Source organism: Balaenoptera physalus (assembly GCF_965194825.1).
Source record: "Balaenoptera physalus genome assembly, chromosome: 20".
Lineage (NCBI taxonomy): Eukaryota > Metazoa > Chordata > Mammalia > Artiodactyla > Balaenopteridae > Balaenoptera > Balaenoptera physalus.
In genome coordinates this window covers 60,695,044-60,711,495 of record NC_138901.1, presented here as the reverse complement: position 1 = coordinate 60,711,495, position 16,452 = coordinate 60,695,044, and the positions used below count along the sequence as shown (strand labels likewise).

At 48.5% G+C, this 16,452-nt stretch overlaps 2 protein-coding genes across 3 annotated transcripts in view; one reads left to right on the top strand and one right to left on the bottom strand.

Annotated features, from left to right (window-relative positions):
* Positions 1–2,202: 2,202 nt before the first annotated feature.
* ARHGAP44 (Rho GTPase activating protein 44) overlaps positions 2,203–16,452 on the bottom strand; it is a 490,736-nt gene continuing 476,486 nt past the window's right edge. Inside the window, exon 21 of the mRNA XM_082441384.1 lies at positions 2,203–7,595. Within this exon, the coding sequence (XP_082297510.1) occupies positions 7,582–7,595 (14 nt within the window). The 3' untranslated portion in view covers positions 2,203–7,581. The remainder of the gene's footprint in view (positions 7,596–16,452) is intronic.
* The window catches only part of ELAC2 (elaC ribonuclease Z 2), a 27,964-nt gene continuing 25,936 nt past the window's right edge, over positions 14,425–16,452 (top strand). The window contains exons 1-4 of one of the 2 annotated variants that reach the window (XM_082441380.1): positions 14,425–14,751; positions 15,319–15,369; positions 15,498–15,568; positions 16,309–16,373. In XM_082441380.1, coding sequence (XP_082297506.1) covers positions 14,519–14,751; positions 15,319–15,369; positions 15,498–15,568; positions 16,309–16,373 — 420 coding nt within the window. In that variant the 5' untranslated portion in view covers positions 14,425–14,518. The remainder of the gene's footprint in view (positions 14,752–15,318; positions 15,370–15,497; positions 15,569–16,308; positions 16,374–16,452) is intronic. The other variant, XM_082441381.1, reaches the window with a different exon arrangement.

The window sequence follows — 16,452 nt, the reverse complement described above, 5'->3', positions numbered from 1 at the left end:
TTGCAGTGGCTTCTCTTGCTATGGAGCATGGGCTCTGGGTGTGCGGGCTTCAGTAGTTGTGGCTCGCGGGCTCTAGAGCGCAGGCTCAGTAGTTGTGGCGCACAGGCTTCGCTGCTCCGCGGCATGTGGGATCTTCCCGGACCAGGGCTCGAACCCGTGTCACCTGCATTGGCAGGCGGACTCCCAACCACTGCACCACCAGGGAAGCCCCGGAAATGTTCCATATTCTGACTGCAGTGCAGCCTCAGGGGTGGACCTTTGTGAAAACTCCTCAAACTTTGCTCAAAGTGGATAAAGTGGATGCATTTCTGTACGAAAATTATACATCGATTGACTTGAAAGCAAGTGTTTTCAAAAAGAAACGTTCCTTCAGTTTCTCAGTGTCTCTGATTCTTCCTACTAAGGAGGAAAGCAAGACCACTGGATTCTGATCTTTACTGGGGAATCGTGTCCAATGTCCACACTTTACAGGTGTGGAAACAGAGGCTCAGGGACAGGAAGTGACTTGCGCCACGTCACACCTCGGTTCTGCCCCAGCAGGGACAGAGGTGAGCCAGGATTTTACTTCCCACCCAGGGCTCTGCTTCTCCCTGTCCTCTAACGCTGGGACACCCAGGAAGGGCAGGGCAGTGCTGTCCCCGCAGTGACGTGCTGCCTTCTTTCCTGCAAACCCAGAACCTTCCTGGTGCCCATGTTCTGTCCCCAGATGCTGAGACATCCCACTCTCCTATTTCCCAGGGGAATGAGGATCAAACCAACAATTTCCTTCTCCGCCCACTGCCCAGCAGCTAGCTGAGGGCATAGCAGTTACAAAGATGAAACCGATTTCCCCTCATGAAATTCCACTTTCCCAAGTCAGGGAGCGCCCGCCTCCCGACCTGGTCACATTCCTGAGTGCCCTACCCTTTACCCACCGACCCAGTTCCTGGCTGCAAAGGGATCCCACCAGCCCATCATCACGTATATTTGGCCACCACTCCAGCTGGAAAGTCCTAGCCTCTAGGAGAGTGACATGGTTCCTGCCCCAAGCCTTGGGACGATTTTCTCTGTCATCTGTCACCTCCTACTTTGCAGGGCCTCCTTTGCAGAGAATTCAAAGTCCTTTCACGTTTATTATTACACTTCCTGCAACAAGAGCCTCAAGAGGCAGAGAATGGCAAAGGCGCTTTTTTTTTTTCTTTTTTTTGCTCTGACCTCTGTGAGCACATTCAAAGCCCTCAGCCCAGCAGCTAGCATGTGATGAGGGCCCAGTGGCTTTGCCCGATGATGTTTGGCTGTGTCCAGAGAGTAGCTCAGCAGAAAGCTGCAGACTGTCTCGTGGAGACCAGAAGTGGCGGGTGGACCAATGTTGCCTGTTCACAGAATTCGAGAGCCAATGTGTCTTTTTCACGGGGGTCAGAAATTCTTAGAATTGAAAGAGGATCTTAGCTATTGTTTAATCAAACTTCAGGTGCATCCAAAAGGGACACAAGGAAAGAAACAGAGTATGTCCCTTAGCACCAATCCGAGCGGCCACCATTAAGACGCTCTTCTGAGCAAATTCTAGTACAGTGACAAAAGTGTGCAGGGAGACAGGTAGTGTGCACGTCATATTGTCCTCTGATACCATTAGTCTTTGCTATGACCCTCTCCACCTCCCCAGCTGGCTTCAGATGCCAGCTCTTTGTCTTTTCACTTCTAAGCAGAAAATCACTGTCGAGTGTCCAACATGAAATGTTGCTGCTCAGAATCTCTAAACTATTTCTGACACAGCAAAGGATGGAGGGAGGAATCACTGGCACCAAGAAACACAGTGTTTTTTCATTTGTTTTTGGAGCTGGTGAGTGAAAGCAAGAGCCCAACCATGAGTTCCCCCATCAGAGCAGAAAGTCTGAGGTCTGTTCTCGAAGTTCCTCTGTGGTCCCAGACCAGCATCTTCGGCATCACCTGGGAACTTGTTAGGAAGACAGTTTCTTGGGCGCCACCCCAAACCTGTGGAAGCAAACTCTGAGCGAGGTGCCCAGCCATCTACGTCCTAACAAGCCCTCCGGGGATTCCAGTGCAACTCAAGGTTTGAGAACTCCAGGGGACAGACTTGTCTTCCCGCTTCCTGAGTTAGAAGCCCCTTCGAGAATCTGGCTCAGGCCAGCAGCTCTCCCCAAGAGAAATACACAAGCAAAGACCTTTGGGGGTAGGGGTAAGGTGCTCTTCAAGGTGACCGCGAAGGTCACTCAAGAAGAGCATCGGGGACCATGGCTGAGAATGACGTACAGCCATCCCTTCGTCTCCCAGGGGTTTGTTTCTGCATCCCTGTGGATCCCCAAATCCATGGATGCTCAAGTTCCTTATATAAAATGGCATGGTATTTGCCTGTAACCTACATACCTCTTTTCATATACTTTAAATCATCTTTAGATAACTTACAATACCGAATACAATGTAAATGCTATGTAAATAGTAGCCAGTGTGCAGCGTATTCAAGTTTTGTCTTCTGGAACTTTCTGGAATTTTTTTTCCCTTGACTATTTTCTATCTTCAGTTGGCAGAGCCAGCGGCAGGCAGAACCCAACTGTATCCTTCACGTTCATTCAGGGGCTTTGGGTCTGGACTGCAGACAGGTCAGATGTTACTCTATTTTACTCGGGGGACTGATCTCACCCCGCAAAGTTCCCGGCAGCAAAGCAGGGACGTGAGCCTGGCTCGCCGCTCCAGGGCCCCAAAGCACCCTCTCAACACTGCGCCCCACCCCCTTCAGTTTAACCGATTTCCAAAAGGAGAAGGAGGAGAACGGCCATCCGGGTGGCACTCTGAACCTTTTCATAACAATAGGCTTTTGGAAATCGAAACCCCAATTTAAGAAGGAAGGAAGAAGCGGGTCTCTGCTCCTGGGAAAGCAAAGGGTGCAGCAGCCCACGCTCACCGCTAGATGGCGGTCGTGGAAGCAAATGCTCATATCGGGGGACCTTCCCGGGGGGGCCCCCGTTCGGCTTCCGTGCATCTCCCTTTTGGCCCATAAAATGTTTGTACATGTTTTTGGGAAATTTCACGTAAAAATATAGTGCTCCAGGCTCACTTGCCAAACAGTCCCAGGATCTGGCATCACCTGGGCCTGCATCTCTCGGGGAACCGCGGCTTGGCTCTGAGCAGAGCTGCTCCCCCAGGTGGAGCACGGGGCGCCGGGTTTGCCCGTCCTCTCCTCGTCCTGCTGGTCACTCACTCATGTCACCTCCTGGCCTCTGCAGGCTAAGAGTCTGCCACCCCAGTAGCCCCCAAGCCACGTAAAGTGGTGTCTGGTGAGGTATATAGGTGTCTTTTAGACTATTACTGATTCAGAGCAGCACCATGCAAGTTGAGAAGTGCCTGCACACATTCTTCTGTTCTATTATTTTACGCTTTACTGTGGTCTTAACTGTCTGCAAGCCCATTTTACTTCTGCCCAAAGCTGGGCAAGGCGCCTCTAATACGTGCCCAGGGCACACGAAAGATTCCCTACCTTAGAGTTTACCATATTATCACGGGCCCAGATTTTTACTGTCTCTTCCATTAATTTGTAAATTCTCTGTGGGCAGGGGCCAAGATAATTGGGTACCTGGCTCTTCAAAGGAATTCAATAAACAAAGAAGCAAAGAAAGAAGGAAGGGAGGGGAAGGGTGTACTCAAACGTCCTTGGTTCTCAAGCCCAAGTGGGCATCAGAATCCCCTGGAGGACTGGTTACAGCCCCAGCAGCTGGGCCCTGCCCAGAGTTTCCGATTCAGTAGGGCTGGGCGGGGCCTGAGAATCTGCGTTTATAACAAGTTCTTGGGTGATGCTCAGCTATTGGCCCAGGACCCACATTTTTGAGAACGTCTGCTCTCGGTGACTCTTTTACAAAAGACCAGCTTCTAGAAATAGTTTACAGGTTTTTAGTAATTCTCTCACCCCTGTCTTTTTATTGTAGAATATAGCAGGTACTCCATAAATAGTGGGTCCGTGACACATACATGAGTGGCTTTTACTCCCCCTTCCTGCAGTGCTCTGGAGGAAAAGGGCTGCTATGATGATTTCCTGCCCCCACTCCACCCCGAAGCAGGGGAGAGAGTTCCTATTTGTAGTGAGGAAAGCCTCCCACCCTTCTGCCTTGAGCAACAACTTGCTGGATACAAAAGGTATGAAAAATGAGGGAGAGAAGGAGTAGAGGACTCTTCAGTGATACAGATCAGATTAGGATGCGATCAGGTATCAGGCATCTCCCACTGCTCTCCCCAGATCACATGGTGAAGTGAAAGTGTGGCCAATCAAGCCTCAAATTGTTGCTCTCTGAGCCTGGGCTGTGAGGCCTCAGGGTCCTTCTTAAAACTCCATCAGCCGCTCTGAGTTGGTGCACAAGATGCAGATTGCTTTCTGCCTGATATCCTGGAAAGAAGCTGCTTTAGAGGAGATTCCAGAAACCACTGCCCTTCTTAAATCCTCTCATGTATCCAGGGAGATGGAGAAATCCATGGTGTTCTGGGGGGCGGGGGGATGGCAAACAGAACACAGTGTCACCAAAAGCCTTGGTTATCTTCAGGTCGTTGGTCACAGGGATGCAGTTGGCAAAGGAATTTTGTGGAGTAATGTATGTCAAGTGAAGCCCCCTGAGGACAAAGCCCAGGCTGGTAGGAGCTCTTCCGCCTCCCGGGAGGCTCAGCTGCAAACCAGATGGAGGAGGGGGGGGGGAGTGTCTCAGCATTTTTCCTCCCCCACCCCAACCGGCGGGGGAAAAACGAGGGTACGCTGCCACCAAGTGGTCATGGCTGGTAACACGCCGTGGCTAAGGAAATAATGAAAACCAGGAAATGTCTAAAGAATGGATGCATGAGAGGATAAACACTATGATTATTTAATTTTCGTCTTTTCCAGTGAACTGAAACACACATTCCCATTTTTGCATAGAAAACACTGGGAGAAAGAAGTATCCAAGGAGGAGAGTCAAACCCTTTAAAGATCCCGGACCAGATATTGCTTGACCAAGAAAAGTGTAGATGGATAGGGAATTCAGTTCAAGCCCCTTGGATCCCATCCAGATGTTCAACCAGCTGGTCACACCGAGTCCCCTCCAGTCAATTACTTTTCTTGATGTTTCTAATCAACAGTATTATATATGTGATGCTATAAACTTTTATACTTAATATTAGCTCATAACTCAGGATCCGAAACCAGATGTTTTGGGTGAGAAAGAAATTGATGACTTATCATAGATTGAACCCAGGCCACTGGCTGCTTTCCAGGCATTTTACCAGCTGAGCTGCAAAGCAGAGAGGTTGCTACCAGCTCCCTTCAGTTATGGAGAGAGGAAAAAAGAGAGAGAGAATGAAAATGCATATGAACATAAAGCAGCATTCAAGATCCTTTATGATTTTTTTTTCTCTTATAAAATAAGAGCTTGTAGTGTTAAGTCAATCCTCAGAACACATCCTCCTCTTCTTTATAACATCATGAAGGTTGGGTGCTGGGGATGGAGGGGAGAAGAAAGTAAAATACGTGGCCAAGAGAAGGGGACGCCGCTGACCATCACCAATCAGGTGGGATAATGTCTTTAAATTGTAATTGACTTTTCCTCCCAGGGATTCCTCTCTGCCCTGGGATCCAAACAGCCGTGCCCACAGACAGGAGGAATTAGGCCGAGTAGAGAGCAGAGAACAAAGAATTCTCTGGGGCTATGGTTTCAGGCTCCTGAAGGAGAGGAGGAATTCCTGCCCCACCGACCTTCTTGAAAAATACCCCCCAATCTGTGGATCGGGGAGCAGGACTTCAGGTGGGTATCAGGGAAGGAGTTTCTGTGGCTGACTTCCTGGGTTAGAGCCCTGGGTGGGTAGCAGACCCCAGACAGGGCATGGCTGCATGCGGCATCTGGCCATTTGGGGCCAGAGTGATTCCAAATGAGATAACCCATGAAGCGCACTTAGCAGATACAGAGCATGTGCTCAGAGAACTGCAGCTGTTACTGCTTTTGTGAGGATGCTCATATTTCAGATGCCTTTAGACTCACCAAAGCCAGCTCCCCGTGGGATGCTTCCTCAGCAAGGGACAGCCGACAGAGGTCCCCCTCCCCCTCCCCCTCTCCCTCCCCCTTTCTACCTTTTCTTCCCACATCAGACAAGACTACTTTTAACTCAGTTTCCTCAATGAGCCAATCTAAATCAGTATGTTATGGTGAATTTTATATGTCAACTTGGCTAGGCCATGGTACCCAGATATTTGGTCAAACGTTATTTAAGATGTTTCTGTATATTTTTTACGTGAGGTTGACGTTTAAGTCGGTAGACTTTGAGTAGATTACCCTCCATAACGTGGGTGGGCCTCATCTAATCAGGTGAAGGCACAAAAGACTAACCGTCCCAGAGAAAGGAGGAATTTTGCCAGCAGATGACCTTTGGACTCAACTACAACTCTGCTGGGTCTCCAGCCTCCTGGTTCGCCCTGCAGATTTTGTTTTCAACTCTCTTTTTTCTTTCTTTCTTTTCTTTTTCTTTTCTTTTTTTTTTTTTTTCATTTGGTCTTACAGCACAGCTTGCAGGATCTTAGTTCCCCGACTGGTAACCAAGGGTTGAATCCACACCCTCGGCAGTGAAAGCACGGAGCTACAAACATATGAGCCAATTTCTTAAAACAAAGCCTTCTTTCAACACACACACGCACACACACACACCCTGTTGGTTCTCTGGAGAACCCTGACGAATAGACAATGATTCTACAAGAACATTATAGAATCCACATAAATATGAGGAAATCAGGGCCCTACCCCTACACTGGTGTATTGAAAAGCAGAATACTGGGTATCTACTGGTGAAGAACTGGGAGAGTAAATCTCTCTATTAGTTATGACCTTTGTAATCTTGGGCAAATTAATCCCTTTCTGCCTCAGTTTTCTCATCTGTGAAATGGGATACTAATAGGCTAGACATGGCAGGACCGTGGTGAAGATTAGATGATTTACACATTTAAATTCATGGTGGCATGCCCATCACAGTCAGCACTCACTGAACTACTGTGTGTGGTTCTCTGCATACACCCCCATCTTTCGTATCTCCCTGCTGTTCCGTCTGGCTGGAATAACTTTCCTCATCTTGCCATTCTGGAAATCTCCTATTCATTTTTCAAACTCCCAAGCATGCCACATGTTCTGTGAGAAGGCTCCTCTGACGCCATCCTCTGTACCCAGAAAATAACTATCACTAACACACATGCTTATGCTCTCAGCAAAAAAATCAACTGTGCAAAAAATATATATGTATTAACTATGTTTCTTCTACCTTCGCATATTTCTATTTTAAGCTTCCATGCTGGGTTGGCAGAAAATTCAGACCTCAGGGTTTCTGAGTCCCCAGGCTCCTGAGGGGCCATGTCAGCTTCCTGGAGGTGGCGTGCATCAATGTGTTAGGCTGCCATATCAAAATACCACACACAGGGGTGCTTAAACAACAGAAACTTATTTTCTCACAGTTCTGGAGGCTGGGAGAGTGAGGTCAAGGTTTGGTTTCTTGCAAGGCCTCTCTGCTTGGCTTGCAGACAATCAGCTTCTCCCTGTGTCCTCACCCGGCTTCTCCTCTGTCCTGGAGCATCCCTGGGGTCTCTTTTGTGTCCTAATCATCTTCTCCTACAAGGACACCAGTCAGATTGGATTAGGGCCCACCCTGATGGCTCATTTTGACTTAATTACCTATTTAAAGGCCCTGACTCCAATTACGATCACATTCTGAGTACTGGGAGCTAGACTTCAACGTGTGAATTTTGGGGGAACACGATTCAGTCCATAACATGGGGTATAGCGGCAGCTCACACATTATCAAGGCAAATGGGGGTGGGGGGAACATCTGGTCCTCAGTCATCGGGCCACGGGGCTCTTCGATGCTCATCTTCTTGATCAGAAATACCCTCGGTCCACAATGCCCAGATGCCCAGGCAGCCAGTCTGCCTGGAGTCCTGCAGCCGTCAGGGGCTCTGCCAGGGAAAGGGGCACACGTCTCCCTGTGCCTCAGCCCACATTTGCCTTTCCTTCAGCCCAAGGGACTCTCCCTAGTTTCACAGAGAATCCTTTCTCCCTTCACCTTTTTGCCAGAGACATTGGTCTCTGTCCAACAAATTTATCCAACAAATCCTCTCTTCCCAGAAGCGGATGCTTTTGAAACGAAAGCAAGGGAGACTCCAGGGCTACTTTTGCCTTCATCCTGGCCACAGCCACCTCCTGCGACTTTCAAGGGGGATCGCCAGCTGCTTGAAGCGGCGGGGAAGGTCAGACCCAAAAAACAATCTCAAAATAATATGCCTCGCTTTGTTCGACATGCATAAAAACAGCCCAGACTGTTGGATGGATGGAGGGGTGGACAGAGGACAGATGTGTGAAAAAGCATGTACAGCAAATGTTAACAGCGGGATCTAAGCAGTGCGTGTTCAAAGAACGTTTGACATTTTTCATTATCAATTGGTGTGCGTGTAGGGAGGGGAAATATGACAGTTCACATTTGCCAGCCTTCCGCCTGTAAGCTCCTCGGTGAAATATGGGGGGGGGGGGGTTATTCGTTTTGTTTTTGTTTTTGTTTGTTTGTTTGTTTTTTATTGGCAACAATGTGCTCGGCACTCGGTAGCGCTAGAAATAAGCTCTAAAAGGAGCGGACCCTGAAGGAAGGAGCCACCTCCTTGGAGGTTCCGCACTCCTCTTGGCTGCAGCGCCACTGCGCCCTCTAGTGGCGAAGCGCTCTCACTCCTCGGGACGTTTCCCTGAGACCCGGCCCTGGGCTGGGACCAGTCGGGGGGGCGACCCGCCAGGCTCTGACCTGGAGGAAGGGCCGCAGGGCAGGTAGATGGTGGCAGCCACCCAGAAGATGCTCCACGGAGGATGTGGGATGGATCTAAACGTGCGCTGAGGGACCTCCCTGATGGTCCAGTGGCTAAAACTCCGCGCTCCCAATGCAGGGGTCCCGGGTTACATCCCTGGTCAGGGAGCTAGATCCCACATGCCTCAACTAAGAGCCCGCATGCTGCAACTAAAGGATCCCAAACGCGGCAACAAGGACCTGGCACAGCCAAATAAATATTTTTAAAAATAAATAAACGTGCGCTGAGGATCTGGAAGGCTTAAGTGTTCCAGCCTGGTGTCAATTGAGAGCACCTGCCGACTGGGGGAGGGGCTAGCGCCCCTCAACTGGGAAGAATAGTCCAATCAGGTGGATAGGGAGTTGCCTCACGGCCTCTCTACCTCTGGGCAAGCGTCTGTGCAGGACCCCAACCCCTCATTTCAGACTCTGGTTCAGAGCTACCAGCTGGGATCATAGGAAAAGAGGGACCTTAACGTTCTCCCTTTGAAGGTCGAGGGGCAGCAGACACAGGAAAGCTGAGGGGTCCTGAGTAGAAGGGGGCTGGGGGAGGAGAGGCTGGAGTGAGCTGTTTGGGGCTGAACTGTGTCCGTCCCCCAAATTCATGTGTTGAAGTCCTAACTCCCAGTACCTCAGAATGTGACTGAATTTGAAGATAGGGCCTTTGAAGATGTGAGTCAGTTAAAATGAGGCCGTGGCAGTAGGCCCTAGTCCAGTCTGACTGGAGCCAAGACACTTGGACACACAGAGAAACACCAGGGATGCACAGCACAAAAGCCATGTGAGGGCGCAGGGAGAAGGTGGATGTCTGCAGGCCACGGAGAGAGGCCTCAGGAAAAACCAGCCCTGCTGACACCTTGGTCCCAGACTTCCAGCCTCCAGAACTGTGAGAAAATTAATTTCTGTTGTTTAAGCCCCCCAGTCTGTGGTGGTATGTTATGCCTGAGCAAACTAATACTAGTCAGATCCTCTATGCCTCAGCAAACATTTCCTGTGCCCCGTCTAATATCTAATTTAGATACTGCTTAATGCTCAGTATCTAAAGATGAATGAAGGGGCTTCCCTGGCGGTCCAGGTTAAGACTCCGTGCTCTCAATGTAGGGGGCACAGGTTTGATCCCTAGTTGGGGAACTAAGATCCGGCATGCCACACAGCGTGACCAAAAACAAACAGAAACAAAACAAAACAACAAAAACATAAGATGGGATGAAGCCCGGGAGGCATTAACTACGGCAGAGCTGCAGTCTCTCAGAGCCTGATGCAGCCTGAGCCACCTTTTTTTTTTTTCTTTTAACATTCCTGGAATATTAAAAAAAAAATACATCAGAGGTTTAAAAAATGGTGGTACCTGAGTGGGTGTTGGCTGTGACTCGCTTTGACTTGCAAGCCTGAAGTCTCACTTTCAGTGAAACTTGGAAACTGACCACCATGTAAAAACCTTGGCCCGAATACTGATTGAGAACCATCTACGGGGAGGGAGAGGCTTTGTGGGGGTGAAGCGAGGCACCCTGGCTCGCAGCCCGAACGTGGAAGTGAGGCCATGGTGGATATTCCACCCACCGTGGAGCTGCCCTAGCAGCCACTGCGAGGAGGGGATGAGCCATCCCCAGTGAGCACAACTGTGGGCAAGAAAATGATTGAAATGGTTTTCAAGCCACTGGGTTTGAAGGTAGTTTTGCACCCACAGCAGCAGACAATTAAGAGACTCAAAGCAAGAGGAAGTGGTTGGATTCTGTTAATTGCCGGTGTCACTGAGTTCTGAAAGCCCATTTTCTCCGTTGCCTCTCTCCCTGCTGCCCTGATGTCAGGCTCCCTCCACTCCAGCAAGTCTGGGGTCGCTTTTCTGTCTCTGACTCTCTGATGTACCCTTTTGAATGTACCAGACTCCTCCCTCTGATAACACCGTCTTTGGTGTCCTGATTGAATTTTGGGCCCTGTTTAATTGCAAGGCCACAGTCTCATTTAAGTTACTGGGTTCTTCCTAAATTCCTAATATTAATTGCCTGCCGTAAGCCGGGCCCAGTCCTAGGAGCTAATGATACAGGAGAGAACCAGACCAAGAGAGCCCTGTACTCAAGGAATTTAATTCAAGTATAACCTCAGACTAGCTTTTGTCTTCATATACCAGGCATAAAATGTGACCCAGAGCATCTGTGCAGAAAGGCATACTGTGCCCTGAAAACAACCTGATAAGCACCCAGGCCTTCCCTAATTTCTTCATCCAGATCTCAGAATTTTATACAAGTACTTTATATAAGTGATTCATCCTATATGTAAAGGTATAAACATTCTGGGATTACCTGACAGATGTGAGACTAGGGAACTAGTAAAACAGCACCAACATTTTTTTGTGTGTGTGGAATTTAAATTTTTTTTAAAAAGGATCAAAGTAGTCACCAAGGGGAAAAAGATCAATATTTTATTGCACTTCTGAACTTTTTTTTTTAAGTTTAGTATTGTTTGTCTTTACTCCAGCTTTATTGAGCTATGGTTGACATATAACATTGTGTAAGTTTAAGGTTTACAGTGTAATGACTTGATATAAGTACGTATTGCAAAATGATTTCCACCATAAGGTTAATCAATATACCCATCACCACACATAGTTACCTTTTTGTGTGTGTGTGGTCAGAACTTTTAAGATCTACTCTCTTAGTAACTGTCAAGCATACAATACAGTATTGCTGACTATAGTCACTATGTTGTACATGACATCCCCAGAGCTTAGTCATCTTATAACCAGAAGTTTGTACAATTTGACCACCTTTACCTATTTTCCCCAGGCTCCCAGCCCCTGGTAATCACTAATTTACTCTGTTTCTATGAGTTTTTTTGTTTGTTTTTTAGATTTTCTATATAAGTGAGATGGTATAGTATTTGTCTTTCTCTTACTTATTTCATTTAGCATAATGCCCTCAAGTTTCATCCATGATGTTGCAAATCTTTATGTGATATGGCTAATTTGCATTGTATATGTATACCACATTTTCTTATCCATTCATCCATTAATAGACGCTTAGGTTGTTTCCATGTCTTGGCTATTGTAAATAATGCCGTAATTAACATGGGGTGCAGATAACTCTTTGGGATAGTGATTTCATTTCCTTCATATATATACCCAGAAGTGGAATTTCTGGATCATATGGTAGATCTATTTTTTTAAAAAATTATTTTTTGAGGAAACTCTATATTATTTTCCAAGTGGCTGCACCACTTTACATTCCCACCAACAGTGCACCAGGGTTCCCTTTTCTCCACATCCTGGCCAACGCTTGTTATCTCTTAAATTTTTGATAATAACCATTCTGACGAGTGTGAGGTGATATCCCATTGTGGTTTTCATTTTCATTTCCCTAATGATTGGTGATATTGAGCACCTGTTTATGTACCTGATGGGCATTTGTATGTCTTCTTTGGAAAGATGTCTATTCAGGTCTGTCACTCATCTTAAAATCGTATTATTTGGCTTTTTGCTATTAAGTTGTATGAGTTCCTTATGTATGTTGGATATTAACTCCTTATCAGATGATTTGCACATATATTCTCTCATTCCGTAGGCTGCCTTTTCATTTTGTTGATCAAATATTTATTTTGAATATTTATGGGGATGGTAGTATCATCATCGTTTCAGGGCTTAAGCCCGTGAAAAGTGTAAAGTCACAGAAATGCAGTTTTCCTGATCCTTTTGGGGAAGGTTACTTCAAGTGCAAAATATGCTTTTTACACAGTTGGGTGGTAATCTTCCAGAGAACCAGTTTCATATTTGAGTGAAACTTCCAAGTAAAGGATCATCCCCACTTAAGGAAGCTCCCTGTATTTCTAGTGGTTTAATTGAGATCTCTCACGGACAAATCCTCATTCGCTTTGTAAGGAGATAGTAGGTCTTTTTCTGGTTTTCAAAAGGCCTGTATTGGGCCATCTGCCCCGGGACATCCCTGGTAAACATTTCTTTAACCACCGTAGCTTATTTAAATATATTTTATGCGGGTTGAAACATTTTATTTCCTTTTCAATTTTACTACCATTTATTGAGCGGCTGTTCCGTGGCAGTGCCACTCAAAGAGCTGTCAATATATTATTAGGTGATTTACAAAAAATGGGTGGAAGACCTAAATAGACATTTCTACAAAGAAGACATACAGATGGCCAAGAGGCACATGAAAAGCTGCTCAACGTCACTAATTATTAGAGAAATGCAAATCAAAACTACGAGGTATCACCTCACACCGGTTAGAATGGGCATCATCAGAAAATCTGCAAACAACAAATGCTGAAGAGGGTGTGGAGAAAAGGGAACCCTCCTACACTGTTGGTGGGAATGTAAGTTGATAACAGCCACTATGGAGGTTCCTTAAAAAACTAAAAATCAGAATTACCATATGACCCAGCAATCCCACTACTGGGCATATACCCACAGAAAACCATAATTCAAAAAGACACATGAACCCCAATGTTCATTGCAGCACTATTTACAATAGCCAGGTCATGGAAGCAACCTAAATGCCCATTGACAGACGAATAGATAAAGAAGTTGTGGTACATATATACAATGGAATATTACTCAGCCATAAAAAGTAACAAAACTGGGTCATTGTAGAGATGTGGATGGACCTAGAGACTGTCATACAGAGTGAAGTAAGTCAGAAAGAGAAAAACAAATATATTAACGCATATATTTGGAATCTAGAAAAATGGTACAAATGAACACGTTTGCAGGGCAGAAATAGAGACACAGATGTAGAGAACAAAGGTATGGACACCAAGGGGGGAAGGGGGGATGGGATGAATTGCGAGATTGGGACTGACATATATACACTAACATATATAAAATAGATAACTAATGAGAACCTGCTGTATAGCACAGGTAACTCCACTTTGCTGTCCAGTAGAAACTAACACAACACTGTAAAACAACTATACCCCAATTAAAAAAAAATTAAAGGAGGATGTTCAGCTTATAAATCATTAAAATAATTTTGATAATAAAACGTATATTATTAGGTGATTTGATTCTAAAAAACCTTATGAAGTGAATACTGTGACTATCCCCACTTGACAGATAAGGAAACAAGCTCAGAGAGGTCAAGATCACTCAACTAATAAGAGACCCAGGACTCGCTTGTTCCAGAGCTTGTTCTCTTAGCCCCTATTCTTGCTTTTCTTTCCACAAGCCAGTAAAAACATCTGAAACGTGTATTCATGCGAATTACAATGGAAATAAAATTAGCAGAACTTCTGTGGTAAAGCTCTAGTTTATCTCCTCACATTTAATCCTAAAAACGACCACAAAGGGGTGACTTGTCTAAGGGGACACCTCGGAGTCGGTGGGGACGGGTCGACCACCCCTCAGCCAACTCCACTCCGAGGACCAGGTCTCTGGCTGGCATTGCCGTTTCCGGTCCTGCCCTCCCAGAAGTCCCGCCCAGGCGAGGGAAGATTTCCGGAAAGAATTGACGCGGGGAAACCGGAAAGAGACCAGGGGCGGGGCCGTTCAGGGCGCTCTAGCATTCCTCCTCTCTATGGCCACCGCCAATTGACACGTCCGGAGCGGCGAGGCTCCTCCCTATTGGACGCGCGGCCTCGCGTAGGCGGGCGGCCTGGCTGGCGGCGCGCTGACTGGCTGGGGCGCCACGCGGGCGGAGGGGCGGCGCGTGGGGCACGCGGACCGAGACCGCCGGTTGCGCTCAGGAGCTGGAGGAGGGGGCGCATGTGGGCTCTCCGCTCGCTGCTGGGGCTGCGGTGCGCGGCCGGGCGCGCCATGTCGCAGGGGCAGACTCGCCGGCCACGGCCGCCCAAGGACCCGCTGCGGCACCTGCGCACGCGGGAGAAACGCGGCCCGTCGTGGGGGCCCGGGGGCCCGAACACCGTGTACCTGCAGGTGGTGGCGGCCGGCGGCCGGGATGCAGGCGCTGCGCTCTACGTCTTCTCCGAGTTCAACCGGTCAGTGCGCCGCGCCGGGGTCCGGCCGGCCCAGCGGGTCCCCTGGCCAAGCCCTGCCCTGCCCCGCCCCGCGGCCGCAGTGCTGAGCGCCCAGAGCATCGGGGCCCCTTCCTGGGCTTGGTACCCCTCCCATCCCCCCCTTCCCAGTGTGGATGCGAGAGCCTAGATCCCTTACATCCCCGTCCGTGTGGCTCCGGGAGGCCCCGCTGACCTTTAGACAGACTTGGGTATAAGCGTTCCCTTCCCAAGCCTCGGCCCCGAGCCGCCTCCCGTGCACCCCAGGACCAGGGCCTCCTAGTCCGTGTTGGGGGTGGGCAGGTCTGCGGAGGTGGTGTTGGGGAAAGGACGCATCTCGCCCCAGTTCGAGCCTACTCAGGCCCCAGATCCCTCCCTGCCTCTGCTGAGGAGGGTTCAAACCCCAGCGTCCCAACAGCAGAAATGCGGTTGGTAGCACAGCACGTGTTTTTAGTTGTTTTCCCCTGTGGTATACAACAAAGCATATAAACGGTGGCAGAGGTTTTACAGAACCGAATCTAATGACTCTCTGGTGTAATGTTCGTCCTCTAGGTATCTCTTCAACTGCGGGGAAGGCATCCAGCGACTCATGCAGGAGCACAAGTGAGCCAGCCATTTTCCTGCGGGGTCGGGAATGACTCTGCGGCTTTGAGGCAGGAGGGTTGTTACAGCAGGAGAATGGGTCCCTGGTCCTTCTGTTTTGTCCTGCTCCAACGCTTTCTTTTTCTTAGGCTGAAGGTGTCTCGTTTGGACAACATATTCCTGACCCGAATGCACTGGTCTAATGTTGGAGGGCTGTGTGGTGAGTATATTCTTTCCCAGGTCAGGGGCTGGGGGTAGGTGTCTGGGATTTTAACCTGCCTGGCCCTTTTTTTTGCCTGACTTCGGAGTCCAGGGTCTCTGGAATTCTTTTTATGCCAGCCCCGTCAGCTGCAGCAGGGAGAATCAAAAGCTGACTCAGAAGAGTAGATTTTAACGTAGACGCTGCCCTCAGGTGTTCACCATCCACCTCATTTATTGAGTTGCTGGACCGGAGGTATGGGACAAACTGGAGAGTGTGGTGATGGTGATTACAGTCAATATATCAGTATTCACCATTGAGACGGTCCGCTCGCTGCACACACATGCCCAGGGTCCAGATTACCCCCTTGTTTACACCCGTCAATTAGAAGGATCGAGATTGTTCTGCCGCCAGATTCTGTAAGGTTCGTGGAGCGGGTAGGAGGGAGTGGAGGCTGAACCAGTCTCATTCCCAGAGCTGAGACTCAGGTGAGGCCAGGAAGCACCCAGGGTGCAGCATCTGTGGCCTGCCTCTGACTTGGCACGATTTTGCACCCGAGGTGCCTCGCCCTGGTATCAAGTCCTGCCCGTTCCAGAGGCATCTGAGTGATGGTCGGCGTCCCTCGCAGCTCTAGCCAGCGTCACTTCTGCTCTGCACGTGCGCAGCAAGCAGAAACCTAGCAAACTGAGGAAGGAGTGCGCCTCCTGGCCGCGACCGCGGGTCAGGGTGATGAGAGATGTGATCTGATTCGTCCCTTTTAGGAATGATTCTTACCTTAAAGGAAACCGGGGTTCCAAAGTGTGTGCTGTCTGGACCTCCACAACTGGTGAGTCTCTCCTGACTCAGCTGTCAAAGCTAAGCCCTCCAGTTCAGTGTGAGTAACAAGGGTTTCCAATTTTACAAAT